The sequence below is a fragment of the Ruditapes philippinarum genome, unplaced genomic scaffold (genome assembly GCF_026571515.1).
Source record: "Ruditapes philippinarum isolate M1 unplaced genomic scaffold, ASM2657151v2 ctg2420_1_1_1_1, whole genome shotgun sequence".
Taxonomy (NCBI): Eukaryota; Metazoa; Mollusca; class Bivalvia; order Venerida; family Veneridae; genus Ruditapes; species Ruditapes philippinarum.
The window spans coordinates 81,980-94,653 of NW_026855714.1; the positions used below are offsets into that span (position 1 = coordinate 81,980).

At 35.1% G+C, this 12,674-nt stretch overlaps 1 protein-coding gene across 1 annotated transcript; it reads right to left on the reverse strand.

Annotated features, from left to right (window-relative positions):
* Positions 1–4,987: 4,987 nt before the first annotated feature.
* On the reverse strand, positions 4,988–8,309 carry LOC132744181 (multiple inositol polyphosphate phosphatase 1-like). The gene is made up of 4 exons (XM_060732798.1): positions 7,367–8,309; positions 6,675–6,796; positions 6,356–6,471; positions 4,988–5,506 (listed from the first exon to the last, which is right to left on the reverse strand). Exons 1-4 carry the CDS (start codon positions 8,190–8,192, stop codon positions 5,134–5,136), a joined length of 1,437 nt encoding a protein of 478 aa, XP_060588781.1. The 5' UTR covers positions 8,193–8,309; the 3' UTR covers positions 4,988–5,133.
* Positions 8,310–12,674: the final 4,365 nt, after the last annotated feature.

The window sequence follows — 12,674 nt, forward strand, 5'->3', positions numbered from 1 at the left end:
TTGCTTAAGAATGCCTGTCTGCAGTGTATTGTTTTTGACATTTTCACATTTGAAGCACGTAGAATACATTACTTAGCAATGCACTGGCTTAGTAACCTCAGATTTGGCAGGGAGGTTGTCCTTGAGCTTTAAATGGCCACTGTTGATTCTGACAAAGTGGTATGCGGGGGTATTCACGCCATGATAGTGGCAGTTCTAGTTGTGATAGCGTATAAGTGTAACCCTGACCTTTGAAGAAGGGACGTGGTTCCTGGATACTACAGAATGTTGTCATGAGAAAGACATTTGTGCCAAGTTATTTCAAAATCCCTCAATGCATGACAAAGTTACATACTGGACATGATTGTTGTGTAAGTGGGGACACACAGACGGACATAAGCCTTAGCTGCGATACATCGTCGTGATGTGGTAGACAATTGTGCCAAGTTATTATAAAAATTTTCCATGCATGACAAAGTGCAGTCCGGACATGAATGTGTATCTTCAAAACTCTTCTCGAATGAATGAATACCTTCAAACTATAAGTATGACTTTGACCTTGAAGGTAGGGATAGTGGTCTTAGTCGCGACATGTCTTGATGTGGAAGATATTTATGCCTAGTTATTTTGTAATCCTTTGATGCATGACAGTCCGGACACGAATGTGTGTAACTATAAACTCTAATTTTGATATAGTGAACTTCAAAATGTTAGTGGCGTGATAAGTTGACGCCCCACATCGTCTTGATGTGGAAGACATTTATCCCGAGTTATTCTAAAATTCTTCCATGCATGACAAAGTTACATTCCGGACACAAATGTGTAAACCTATGAACTTTTATTGTGATAAAGTGAAACTTCAAAATGTTAGTGTGACCTTGACCTCTGAGGTAGGGACGTAATGCTTGGACGCCACACATCGTCTTGATGAGGTAGACATTAATGCCTAGTTATTTAAATATCATTCCATGCATGACAAAGTTATAGTCTGAACAGAAATGAAGTGGGGACGCACAGACAGACGGACGTCCAGACAGACAGAGGGACGGTGCGATTTTAATATGCCTCCCTTCGGCGGCATAAAAATGTTTTTTATCAACACCTATATCAGGTGCGATTAGATTTATAACTCAAGTCCTGTATTTCTAGAATTATCTCCATTTCATTTTTAGCTCACCTGTCACAAATTGACAGGGTGAGCTTTTGTGATCGCTTTTCGTCCGGCGTCCGTCCGGCGTCCGTCCGTCGTCCGTAAACTTTTACTTTAAATGACATCTCCTCATAAACCACTAGGCCAATTTCATCCAAACTTCACAGGAATGTTCCTTTGGTGGTCACCTTTAAAAATTGTTCAAAGAATTTAATTCCATGCAGAACTCTGGTTGCCATGGCAACCGAAAGAAAAAACTTTAAATATCTTCTTTTAAAAAACCCTAAGAGCTAGAGCTTAGATATTTGGCATGAAACATCTTCTAGTGAGTGTCTACCAAGTTTGTTCAAATAAAAGCCCTGGGGTCAAAATTGGCCCCGCCCCAGGGGGTCATTGATTTTCCCTACATGCATATAGTAAAAACTTAAAATATCTTCTTTTTAAAGAACCCAAAGAGCTAGAGCTAAGATATTTAGCATGAAACATGTTCTAATGGGTGTCTACCAAGTTTGTTCAAATAAAAGCCCTGGGGTCAAAATTGGCCCCGCCCTGGGGGTCATTGATTTTCCTTATATGTGTATAGCAAAAACTTAAAAAATCTTCTTTGAAAAAACCTAAATAGGTAGAGTTTAGATATTAAGCATGAAACATCTTCTAGTGAGTGTCTACAAAGTTTGTTCAAATAAAAGACCTGGGGTCAAAATTGGCCCAGCCCCGGGGGTCATTGATTTTCCTTATATGTGTATAGCAAAAACTTAAAATCTTCTTTGAAAAAACCTAAATAGGTAGAGTTTAGATATTAAGCATGAAACATCTTCTAGTGAGTGTCTACAAAGTTTGTTCAAATAAAAGCCCTGGGGTCAAAATTGGCCCAGCCCCGGGGGTCATTGATTTTCCTTATATGTGTATAGCAAAAACTTAAAATCTTCTTTGAAAAAACCCAAATAGCTAGAGTTTAGATATTAAGCATGAAACATCTTCTAGTAAGTGTCTACAAAGTTTGTTCAAATAAAAGCCCTGGGGTCAAAACTGGCCCCGCCCCAGGGGTGTCATTGTTTTTAACTATATGTGTATAGTAAAAACTTAAAAAAATCTTCTTTTAAAAAGCCCAATGAGCTAGAGCTTAGATAATTAGCATGAAACATCTTCTTATGGGTGTCTACCAAGTTTGTACAAATAAAAGCCCTGGGGTCAAAATTGGCCCAGCCCCAGGGGGTCATTAATTTTCCCTATATGCATATAGTTAAAACTTAAAAAAATCTTCTTTTAAAGAACTCAAAGAGCTAGAGCTAAGAAATTTAGCATCAAACATGTTCTAATAGGTGTCTACAAAGTTTGTTCAAATAAAAGCCCTGGGGTCAAAATTGGCCCCGCCCCGGGGGTCATTGATTTTCCTTATATGTGTATAGCAAAAACTTAAAAAATTTTCTTTGAAAAACCCAAATAGCTAGAGTTTAGATATTAAGCATGAAACATCTTCTAGTGAGTGTCTACAAAGTTTGTTCAAATAAAAGGGCTGGGGTCAAAATTGGACCCGCCCAGGGGGTCATTGATTTTCCTTATATGTGTATAGCAAAAACTTAAAATCTTCTTTGAAAAAGCTTTTGTGATCGCTTTTCTTCCAGCGTCCGTCCGGCGTCCTTCCGTCGTCCGTAAACCGATAGAAAAAACTTAAAATATCTTCTTTTAAAAAACCCAAAGAGGTAGAGCTTAGATATTTGGCATGAAACATCTTCTAGTGAGTGTCTATCAAGTTTGTTCAAATAAAAGCCCTGGGGTCAAAATTGGCCCCGCCCCAGGGGGTCATTGATTTTCCCTATATGCATATAGTAAAAACTTATAAAATCTTCTTTTAAAGAACCCAAAGAGCTAGAGCTAAGATATTTAGCATGAAACATCTTCTAATGGGTGTCTACCATATTTGTTCAAATAAGAGCCCTGGGGTTAAAATTGGCCCTGTCCCGGGGGTCATTGAGTTTCCTTATATGTGTATTGCAAAAGCTTTTTAAAAAAATCTTCTTTGAAAAAACCCAAATAGCTAGAGTTTAGATATTAAGCATGAAACATCTTCCAGTTAGTGTCTTCAAAGTTTGTTCAAATAAAAGCCCTAGGGTCAAAATTGGCCCTGCCCCAAGGGACATTAATTTTCCTTATATGTGTATAGCAAAAACTTAAAAATCTTCTTTGAATAAAAACAAATTGCTAGAGTTTAGATATTAAGCATGAAACACCTTCTAGTGAGTGTCTTCAAAGTTTGTTCAAATAAAAGCCCTGGGGTCAAAACTGGCCCCGTCCTAGGGATGTCGTTGCTTTTAACTATATGTGTATAGTAAAAACTTAAAAAATCTTTTTTTTTAAAACTCAACGAGCTACACCTTAGATGTTTAGCATGAAACATCTTCTAATGGGTGTCTACCAATTTTGTTCAAATAAAAGCCCTGGGGTTTAAACTGGCCTCGCTCTGTGGGCCTATATACAGGTGAGCGACTTCAGGGCCATCATGGCCCTCTTGTTTAATTATTTTCTGACTTTTTTTGTTATGAATCAGTGTTCATGACCTGTAAACTTTAGTAAATGTATACAATATCTTGGTCAGGTGTATTAAGTGTATTGTATTTTAGTTTTGAAATATATCTAAAGTGAGAGAATTTGAGGTTTGAATTATAATCATTATAATCATACATTGTAAATGTGTTGTGCACCGTTCCTGTACATGTAACAATTTTGTACAGATGTTTGTTAACAACCGAAAGTGGTAAGCCATTGACACCATTATAGAGCAAAGTCAGTCTGCATTTTTCGTGCAGTCTGACCAGGCTCTATACTGTTGGCAGCTCAATTTTATTTTGGGTATTGAAATCCCTTTAAAGTGTTCCAAATTCGAAACTAGGATAATCCATTATATAAGTTTAGCAGGTTAAGGGTTAATACAAGATATATTTTTACAATGAATTCTGTCCAAATTTAATATATCAAGATAGACTGGGTATACTTTTGGACATGTTTTACATAAAAAATATTTTTTTAATAACCCAACAGATACTAGTAAGCCTAAATAATAAAGAATTTTGCATCATCAGATCAATGCATGAATTTAAGATATAAGTAATAGCAAAGTATTTGAAAGGTTATAATTTAAAAAAAGTATTTGGCTTCCTTTCATTATGTTTTGTAATGATACACTGCTGATACCTTCTTTGAGAATTTAGATAAATAATTCTTGAGAAAAAGTTAAAAGCGAAATTGAGTTATGTTATAAAGCTTATTGTTCAATGATGGCAGGAATGTCTGTTATGTACAAAATTGTTTACAGTACAGGGAACATATTTTTTTGGCTTTATTTGCTTGTGTTTTGTCATTGAATTACACAACAGTATGGTTTGATGTGTACTTTGTCATAGTATACATTCACATGGACATGGAATTGTCAGTTGGCAGAAAATTGATGGAAAAAACTGAAATATAAAACTGTAAAATTGACTGTGTTTTGTCTTTCTTTATATAAGTACTTGTATCTAACTTGGATGTCTAATATATAAGTTTACATTGAACAGCCAATGAAATAACATAAGAACATAAAGTAAGTAGCTCTTCACAGCCTATAATACTGTTTTAATAAAGAGATACGGTTTAGTCAAGTCACTAAAGCTGTGAGGCGGTTATCCAACTTCTTTATTGGATTTTTAATTGTTCTACTCAGTTGCCCATATGTGCCTGAAATAATGTAAAAGGGTGCTCCAGGCTTGCTGAGGTCTTCCTCAACCAAAAAGCTTGAAAGTTGCCATATGACCGAGTAAGCTGGAAATACACAGTATGATCTTAACTGTGCTAGTACACTTGTGCATTTTGACAAATAAAAGTCTCTGAAAGTATCAAATTTATTAGTATTAAGACAATAGCAAATAACATACAAAAATACCAGATAGTTTAAAAAAAACGTTAGGTGTGCACAAAGTTGGTTAAAAGTCCCATCTATCTACATCCTTTCTACATAAAATTATTCATTAGCCCACTATAGGCTGACCATCATTGACTGAGCACACTTTATTCCAATCACAGTCATCAATAAAATGTTTGTAACCCAGTCTAAAATCTCTGTACCAGCATGTTTCACTGTTGCATTTTGGGATAGTGACAGGTTTCCCATTGTAAACCAGTTTCAATGCATAATTATCTGCCCCTGATCCACCACAATTGTAGAGAATAAATGCCAGATGAGAGGAGAAGGTGTCATGGGATGATGCCCTGAATGTTCTGTTCTTCATGGCCTCATAATTGTCTGCTCTGATGGCATCGGCGTCCTTGAACAGGCCTAAACCGGTGGCAAGGTCAACTACTGTGTCAGTATGACCAACTTGAAATATGCCTTTCGTGTAGCTTAAATAGAAGAAGCAAAAGAACTATATAAAGGTCCCTTCATCTGTTTCCAGAAGCAAAGTGCGTATCGATACCGGGAATCATGTAAATGTTATATGTATATCATAACAGGTGAATATTGTTTGGTGTTTTGAGTCTGTTATTGGAATATTTTCTCCCTCATTGTTTCAATTTTTCACACACCTAATCCAACAAAAACAATTTTAAAAAAAAAAAGAAAAAAAGACTGAAACAAAGGACATGCCATGAATGGGTAAATATCGTGGTGGAAGTGTAGAAGGGCCACATAGCATTTCGATTTTTGTAATAAAATTGATACAATTTCCCCGCGATATTGACTCATTCATTTCTCGTCATTTGATACAGTCTTATTCCCTTTTTAAGATATCTTTTTTGACGTTGGTTAAGGTACATGCCTATCAAAACACCAAGAAAGAAGAAAATTTCCAACAACAGACTCAAACACCCTACTTGAAACAGCAGCGTGACTTGTCCTGTGGTAACACCTTTAACTGCAGAGCTTGCACATGAAGGATTTTTACAGTTATTGTGGGTTTTTGTTAAAATCGAAAAGAGAAGAAGTCTTAAACAGAAACATCAAAGTTATATGAAGATATAAAGTATTAAAAAAAGATCTACAAAACAGTTTGGTCAACAATAATCATTTAGTTAAAAAAATGAAAGGTTTTTGTATTTTTTCAAAAACTGGTCATGTAAAACTTTCCTAGAAGTATCGAAAACCCCGTCCGCAAACTTTTGAGTCTGAACGTTATTTTCAATGAATTTAATTTACAGAATCTCATCTACACTTAATAAAACTAAATCAAATACAACTTATTATAATTTTACCTTGATCCAAGATCGTTTGCAGCGATAGCCGAATCCATATCTGTAAAAGCAGCTTTAGCAAGTGGACATGACATTTGACCAACTACCGGGTGAGCGTACAGCTTGATTAAATACTCCTGCAAATGAAAATCAAATGAAAGTTTGCGCGATGAATAAATACCTAATACTAAATATATTGATGAAATGACGACTCTATAATTTTAAAGTCGGAATATAGAATGTTTCCTTTACAACAATAGTCACTTAAGTATTTGAAGAAAAAGGTGTTTCTAGCAGCTTCAGTGGGGGAGGGGGGTTAACTGCATCGCAAAGATATTACCTCAATGTCCTTGTCGTATTCCAGTACTTCTCTGTCGTCTTCTGTCAATAAGGTACACCAGTCAGCCTTGTTCATAATAGCAAGCTCCGTCGCACATAACACGTACAAAACCTTAGCGTCACCTTGAACAAAGTACAAAGTTTAATTTAACAAATCTGTCTCATTACCATAAATGTGTATTAATTACAAGAACATAACATAGCTTTCAAATATTGAAATAAAAGGTTTAAACAGTTTGAAGCACTGTAAAGGTTATATAATATTATATTAACACAAGTCATGAGCTGTTGGACATTGTAAAATACCCTCATAGAAATATTTTAGTTTAATGAAATACAATACTACTTCTGACATGTGCAACAGGGAGAAAATAAAGAACTCCTAAAACGGCAGAATTGAATAGACTCAGTTTGATTGGTTTTTACAAAATTTATTTTAGTTCGATTGTGTATGAAGGTATAAGCTTATAGACACACTTTCAAATCCGTTCCTGGAACTAACCATTACTGAGGAATGAGTGTAAAGTTTCTTGCTCAAGGAAACAACTACATGTACTTGCCGAACCCATGCGGTTAGCAGTAGTTCGACGCGTTAACCACTCGGTCATCTTCATGGACGGTACTGGCAAATGCAAACTGCCTTCAACGCAAAATTCAACCTTTTCAGACTTGTAATTAACTAGGAGTACAAACCGATTGACATTGAAACATTGGCACCAAGTCTCTTAGTGATATCCCGGAGCATCTTTTGAAATTTTGGACCGTTCTCGAATTTTAGTACCTCACTCCTATCTGCGATATCATGCTCATACTTTTTACAGTTGTCATAAAACCGTAGAATGTCATCTCTGATCTTAGGATTTATATTCGTTGAATTTTTCCCGAAGAAAACGTCTGTTAAACCGCTATAGAGAAATTTAACGCTATTTTGTGTCCGTACTTTATGCGTAGCTGTAAAATTTAAGAATTTCGGCGTGCCATCTACCCCTAATGTCCCATTTAATAAATCAAACAGCTCAGTTCCAAAGTACTTTCCTAGATAAGCCATTTCTCTTCTCCCCAGCGCTGTTAGTTGTTCTGTCTTTTCTTCGGGGTAATTATTAACCCAGTCGTTTATAAAGTTATAATTCTGATTGGAAAAATTGTTTTTCAGTTTTCGTTGAAGAAAAGTGAAAGAACGCATATCTTTTAAGCCAGTATATCTAGCACCATGCCTTGCTACAACATTCACGTGCACTGCGTTACAAGTCCGGCCGCCAATCGTTATTTGCATCAGCCGATTCTTAACTAAACCTTTGTCTGGATGTGTCCAGAAGTACGCCGTTTTGATTCCATATTGATTATTTCCATATCCCATGTTTGTATATGAGAATACATCACCTAAGCTTAATTTAATTAAACCTATGCTCACAACGACACATACTGTGTTCACCAACGCCATTACCAGCACGACAGTAAACTTAATATTACCTGAGACATTCGCGAATGAAAGATTTGGTCTTAATTTACATTGAAACATTGATATGAACCTTTTTTACTCCCTATGCTACACAACTGAGATATTTTAAAATCTATACTTATAAATTATAATAGAGCATCCAACATATGGTCGAAGTCAAGATACACAGGAATGTATGAAATGAAACACATTTTACTATGGAATGATATTGAGGTAAAATTACACAATGCCTGCTAACTGATTCAATTTACTCATTGACACTGCTATTGTGCTTATTGGTACAGTCGTTATGCATGCTTGCACTTTCATCACGCTTTTTGACAATGATACCATGCTTGCTGGAAGTAACAACTTGTTTGGTGTTTAGTCCCTGATGCCTTTTTCATATTTTTCCCTTTGGGTGAATACATTTCAAAATTTGCGCAAAAAGGGTTTTTTTCATTAAACTGTGGCCCGGGTTATCTTGGGGTTTAAATTTTTAAAGCAAAACAGAATGATTTAACCCGTATGGAAAAAAATTTTCAGGCCCCTAGGCAAAATAAAAAACTAAGGGATAATGTATTTTTAAAAAATTTTGTTTACATTTTTTATAACAGGGGGCGGGTATGTTTTAGTCTGTTTTTCCGTAATTTGAAAAAATTATTTTTCCCGGGAAAAATTACGTGGATATTTCCCAATATGTATAGACAGAAACTATCAATAGTTTTTTTCCCCCTTTTTTTCAATTTTCCATTTGTTTGTAAATTTATTTTTGCATTTGACTGCGGTCAATTCCCTTTTTCCCGTAGCCCTTTTAAAATATATATTCTTACGCATGCCATAACGTTCCAAAAAATGCCATAACAATTAACATTGACTCACTGTTTAAAATTTTGACTGGACTGGAATTAGTCACAGGACTGTGACCAGTAATGATGGCCCTACATCTAATTTAAGTAATTTGATTTGATTTAGGAGCCATTTTCAATTTTAGCTCGCCTTCTACATCTCATTTGCTTAAATTAAATTGTTTTTCTTAGAAATGGAGGACTTGCGGTTTGAAATTTCTGAAATTCCACAAATTAAGGTGGGGGGGGGGGGGGAGATCGTATTAGATGTAGAGGGAAAACTAATAAACTATATTTGTGTAATGATTATTGTCGTAATGAAAGGCGATTTAAAAACGTTAAGTTTTTATTGTATGTAATGAACGGTAAATTAATTTAACTTGGGATATAAATATAAATATATTTAGAGCTATTTATTAACAAACTTAAAATGCAGAAATCACAATACTTATAATTATATGCCTAATTAATTGGAAAAATTAAAGACTATATTCTTGAATTGGTCAACTCCCGGAATCCCTATATGTTTTAATACGATCTCAGCTTTTCTGAAAACTATATTCTTGAACTGGCCAATTCCCGGGATCTTCATATATATTTAAATACGATCCCGGCTTTTCTGAAAACTATATTCTTGAACTGGTCAATTATATATTTTAACACGATCCCGGCTTTTCTGAAAACTATATTCTTGAACTGGTCAATTCTCGGGATCCCTATATGTTTTAACACGATCCCGGCTTTTCTGAAAACTATATTCTTGAACTGGTCAATTCCCGGGATCCCTATATATGTTTTAATACGATCCCGGCTTATCTGAAAAATATCTTCTTAGACTGGTCAATTTCCGGGATCCCTATATTTTTAATACGATCCCGACTTTTCTGGCTGAATTGATTGACTACTTGTGTTTACCTTTTCTAATTGCATATTAGCACTCTTGATGCCCAATATACAACGACTTCCATTGCCATTACATGTACTTACAATATTAAATAAGATTTTGTGTGTGTGTCATTCTGAGGTCAATTAATAAACGCTTTTGTCTGTGAAAAAAATACGTTATTTTTAAAGATTTTTATCACTACTTCAAAGCAAACTTATTTAGAAATTTCTACAAAAATGAAACAAAGGGACACAACTGATGGGAAACGGTTTAGGCAACAGCTAATTAAAGTCCGGCATATTTCGCAAAAACTACGAACGTGCGCCCCCTGGTATCAAAATGTGATGTGCAAATTTGCAATTCACATTATGCTTACTTTCAACTTGCTTAGTGGCTGATTGCATCTATCATTTTGTGTGGTCACATCGTGTGTAATGTTCTAGGAGCATTATAACTGTGCAATGTTGAAATATCAAAGCTTATATATACAGTCCCGGCATGTTGAAATATTTCATTAAGCTACATTGCACTGTCAATCAGCCATATAGACATCAGGGACTAAACACCAAACAAGTTGTAACTTCCAGCAAGCATGGTATCATTGTCAACAAGCGTGATGAAAGTGCAAGCATGCATACCAATAAGCACAATAGCAGTGTCAATGAGTAAATTGTAACAGTAAGCAGGAAGTGTGTAATTGTCAACAAGCGTGATGAAAGTGCAAGCAGGCATTGTGTAATTTTTACCTCAATATCATTCCATATTTTACATTGTAATGGGTATATGTTTATATATCGGAATTGTGACTAAATTAACACACGCCGTGGTGACTTTATTTCCATTCACAAAATAGTTATAAGGTTATTGACAGAGCTTTTGAAAATAAAGATGCTGTACTCGGAGATATTTAAGCATGTACATGAACACTAGAAATTTCTCTGGCATATGTACTCAGACACCAACAATTTATGGTATTTAACATAGTAAGATTCGGATTTAACCCAGGAAAAGAGAAGACAATGGTTATGTATTATATACGATGGTGAAATTGCCTGAATTAAAGATGTAGGTGCCTTTACATGCACCTATGTGTATTCTCTTGCGCAATGATGCCAAGGATGTTGGTGCCTATCGATGACCCTAACTCCAAACTATAAAGTTCAATGTATAATATTTAAAGGTACATAACTGAACAAATAAAATGTCTTGGCTCTGGTTACATTAGAACTACTCTCCCTTGCATTTAACAACAACTGCATTTGATAATGAAAACGACCATATTCTCCTGTAGTCCAACTAATTAGACTTGTCAAAGAGACACCGAGATAATTTTGGACGGGCGCTGTCTTTTTCCAAGTCCAACCACGAACTGCATTTTTATGCACGGACGCTTCCCAATTAGAATTTGTTGGGAGCGAAAACTAGAAAAGTTTCAAAGAAACGGTCTACATTACCTGAAAGAGAATCGTTTTTTATGCAAGGTTCCAAATTATCATACTTTAAAGTCGAACAGAAGTCTAAATATTCCACTTTAATTTTTTTAATCGTTGAAAATTATTGAAAGCGGCCATATTGAAAGCGGTGTCATGGTAAAAAACCGTAAACTTGTAAATTTCCATGGTGTAACACAGGTATCGGCGGCAATCGATTGTATTTGCCAACCTTTATTATACAATTTGTTTATGTTTTTTATATGAATTATTGCAGGAATAACTCTTTTATTCACACACAAATATTTCAGCATTAAAAAGAGAATGTGAAAAGGAAATTCTGATAACCTTACTTAGAAATTAAATAGTTTATGATGTCCGATGTCAGATTATACTGCATTTAAGTCCGTTTAAATTGTCAAATTAGATATTATTAAGTTGGACTTTTTAACATCTGTGATCATTAGGTGAAATTTCTGAACTACCTTTTTATTTTATAACCCTGCCATGATTTCCCACATACGAAAATACAATGTAATTGTAGGTACATCTTAATGAATTATAATTATACTATACATGATGAAGCAAAGAAGAATTTCAATTTATATTACACTCCATATCAATTTCTAGTTTGTTATCTTTAAAAGAAATTGAGGACGGTTGTGTAGGGGAAGAAGTTCAAAACAACCAAAAATAACTTTAAAATTCTGAAAGAAAAAATCTTAAAATTTCAAACTATAAAATGGAATTTCAGACAGTCCTCAGTAAAATACAATTGTCGCACAGATATGACGGGGTTTATGATAAAAACGCAGCAAGCGGAAATTTAGTGACCGTTATTTAGACGTTGAATAGCATAAACTATGTAAGACAGATGGGAGAAATGTTAGAACGACTGTCGCAAAAGGACACCAAAACCTCTGATACCAATTTAAAATTCCATGTTATCTAGTTCCCGCTTTTCATTGAACGGCACCTCGAATGTGTCACATTGAAAGTTCCATGATTACCGCCGTATTATGTACACATCTGTGGATGTTGATTAAAAATTTCAACATTATTATGTTTAAGTGATCAATTCTGTTTAAACCGGCGAAAGGGAGCACTTGCACCTACCAGAGCCGTCTTTGGCACTCATGTGTATTTATGTTTCGATTTTGCAGTTTCAGGCGTTTTTGGTGGTTTTTTTTTTGGAGGGTGGATACATGTATGTGGATAAGTTTTTTCTGCTTTTCTTTACATTTCTTTGCTTGCTTGCCGAACCTTGTATTGATAATCATTATCTGTTTTGTTACGGTTCGGTATACATGTATACAATATGATAAACAAGATGAACAAGGAAAGGCGGCGTTCAATGAACGCAACCCCCACACGACCCAGGAACAAGAACCATTGGCAA

Excerpts from the sequence above, each read along its gene's own strand:
- LOC132744181 (XM_060732798.1), bottom strand. The coding sequence starts at position 8,192 with ATGTTTCAATGTAAATTAAGACCAAATCTTTCATTCGCGAATGTCTCA. Across the intron at positions 6,797-7,366 it reads CAATGTTTCAATGTCAATCG|GTGACGCTAAGGTTTTGTAC; the intron begins GTTTGTACTCCT and ends ACTTTGTTCAAG. Across the intron at positions 5,507-6,355 it reads GCAAACGATCTTGGATCAAG|CTACACGAAAGGCATATTTC; the intron begins GTAAAATTATAA and ends CTTCTATTTAAG.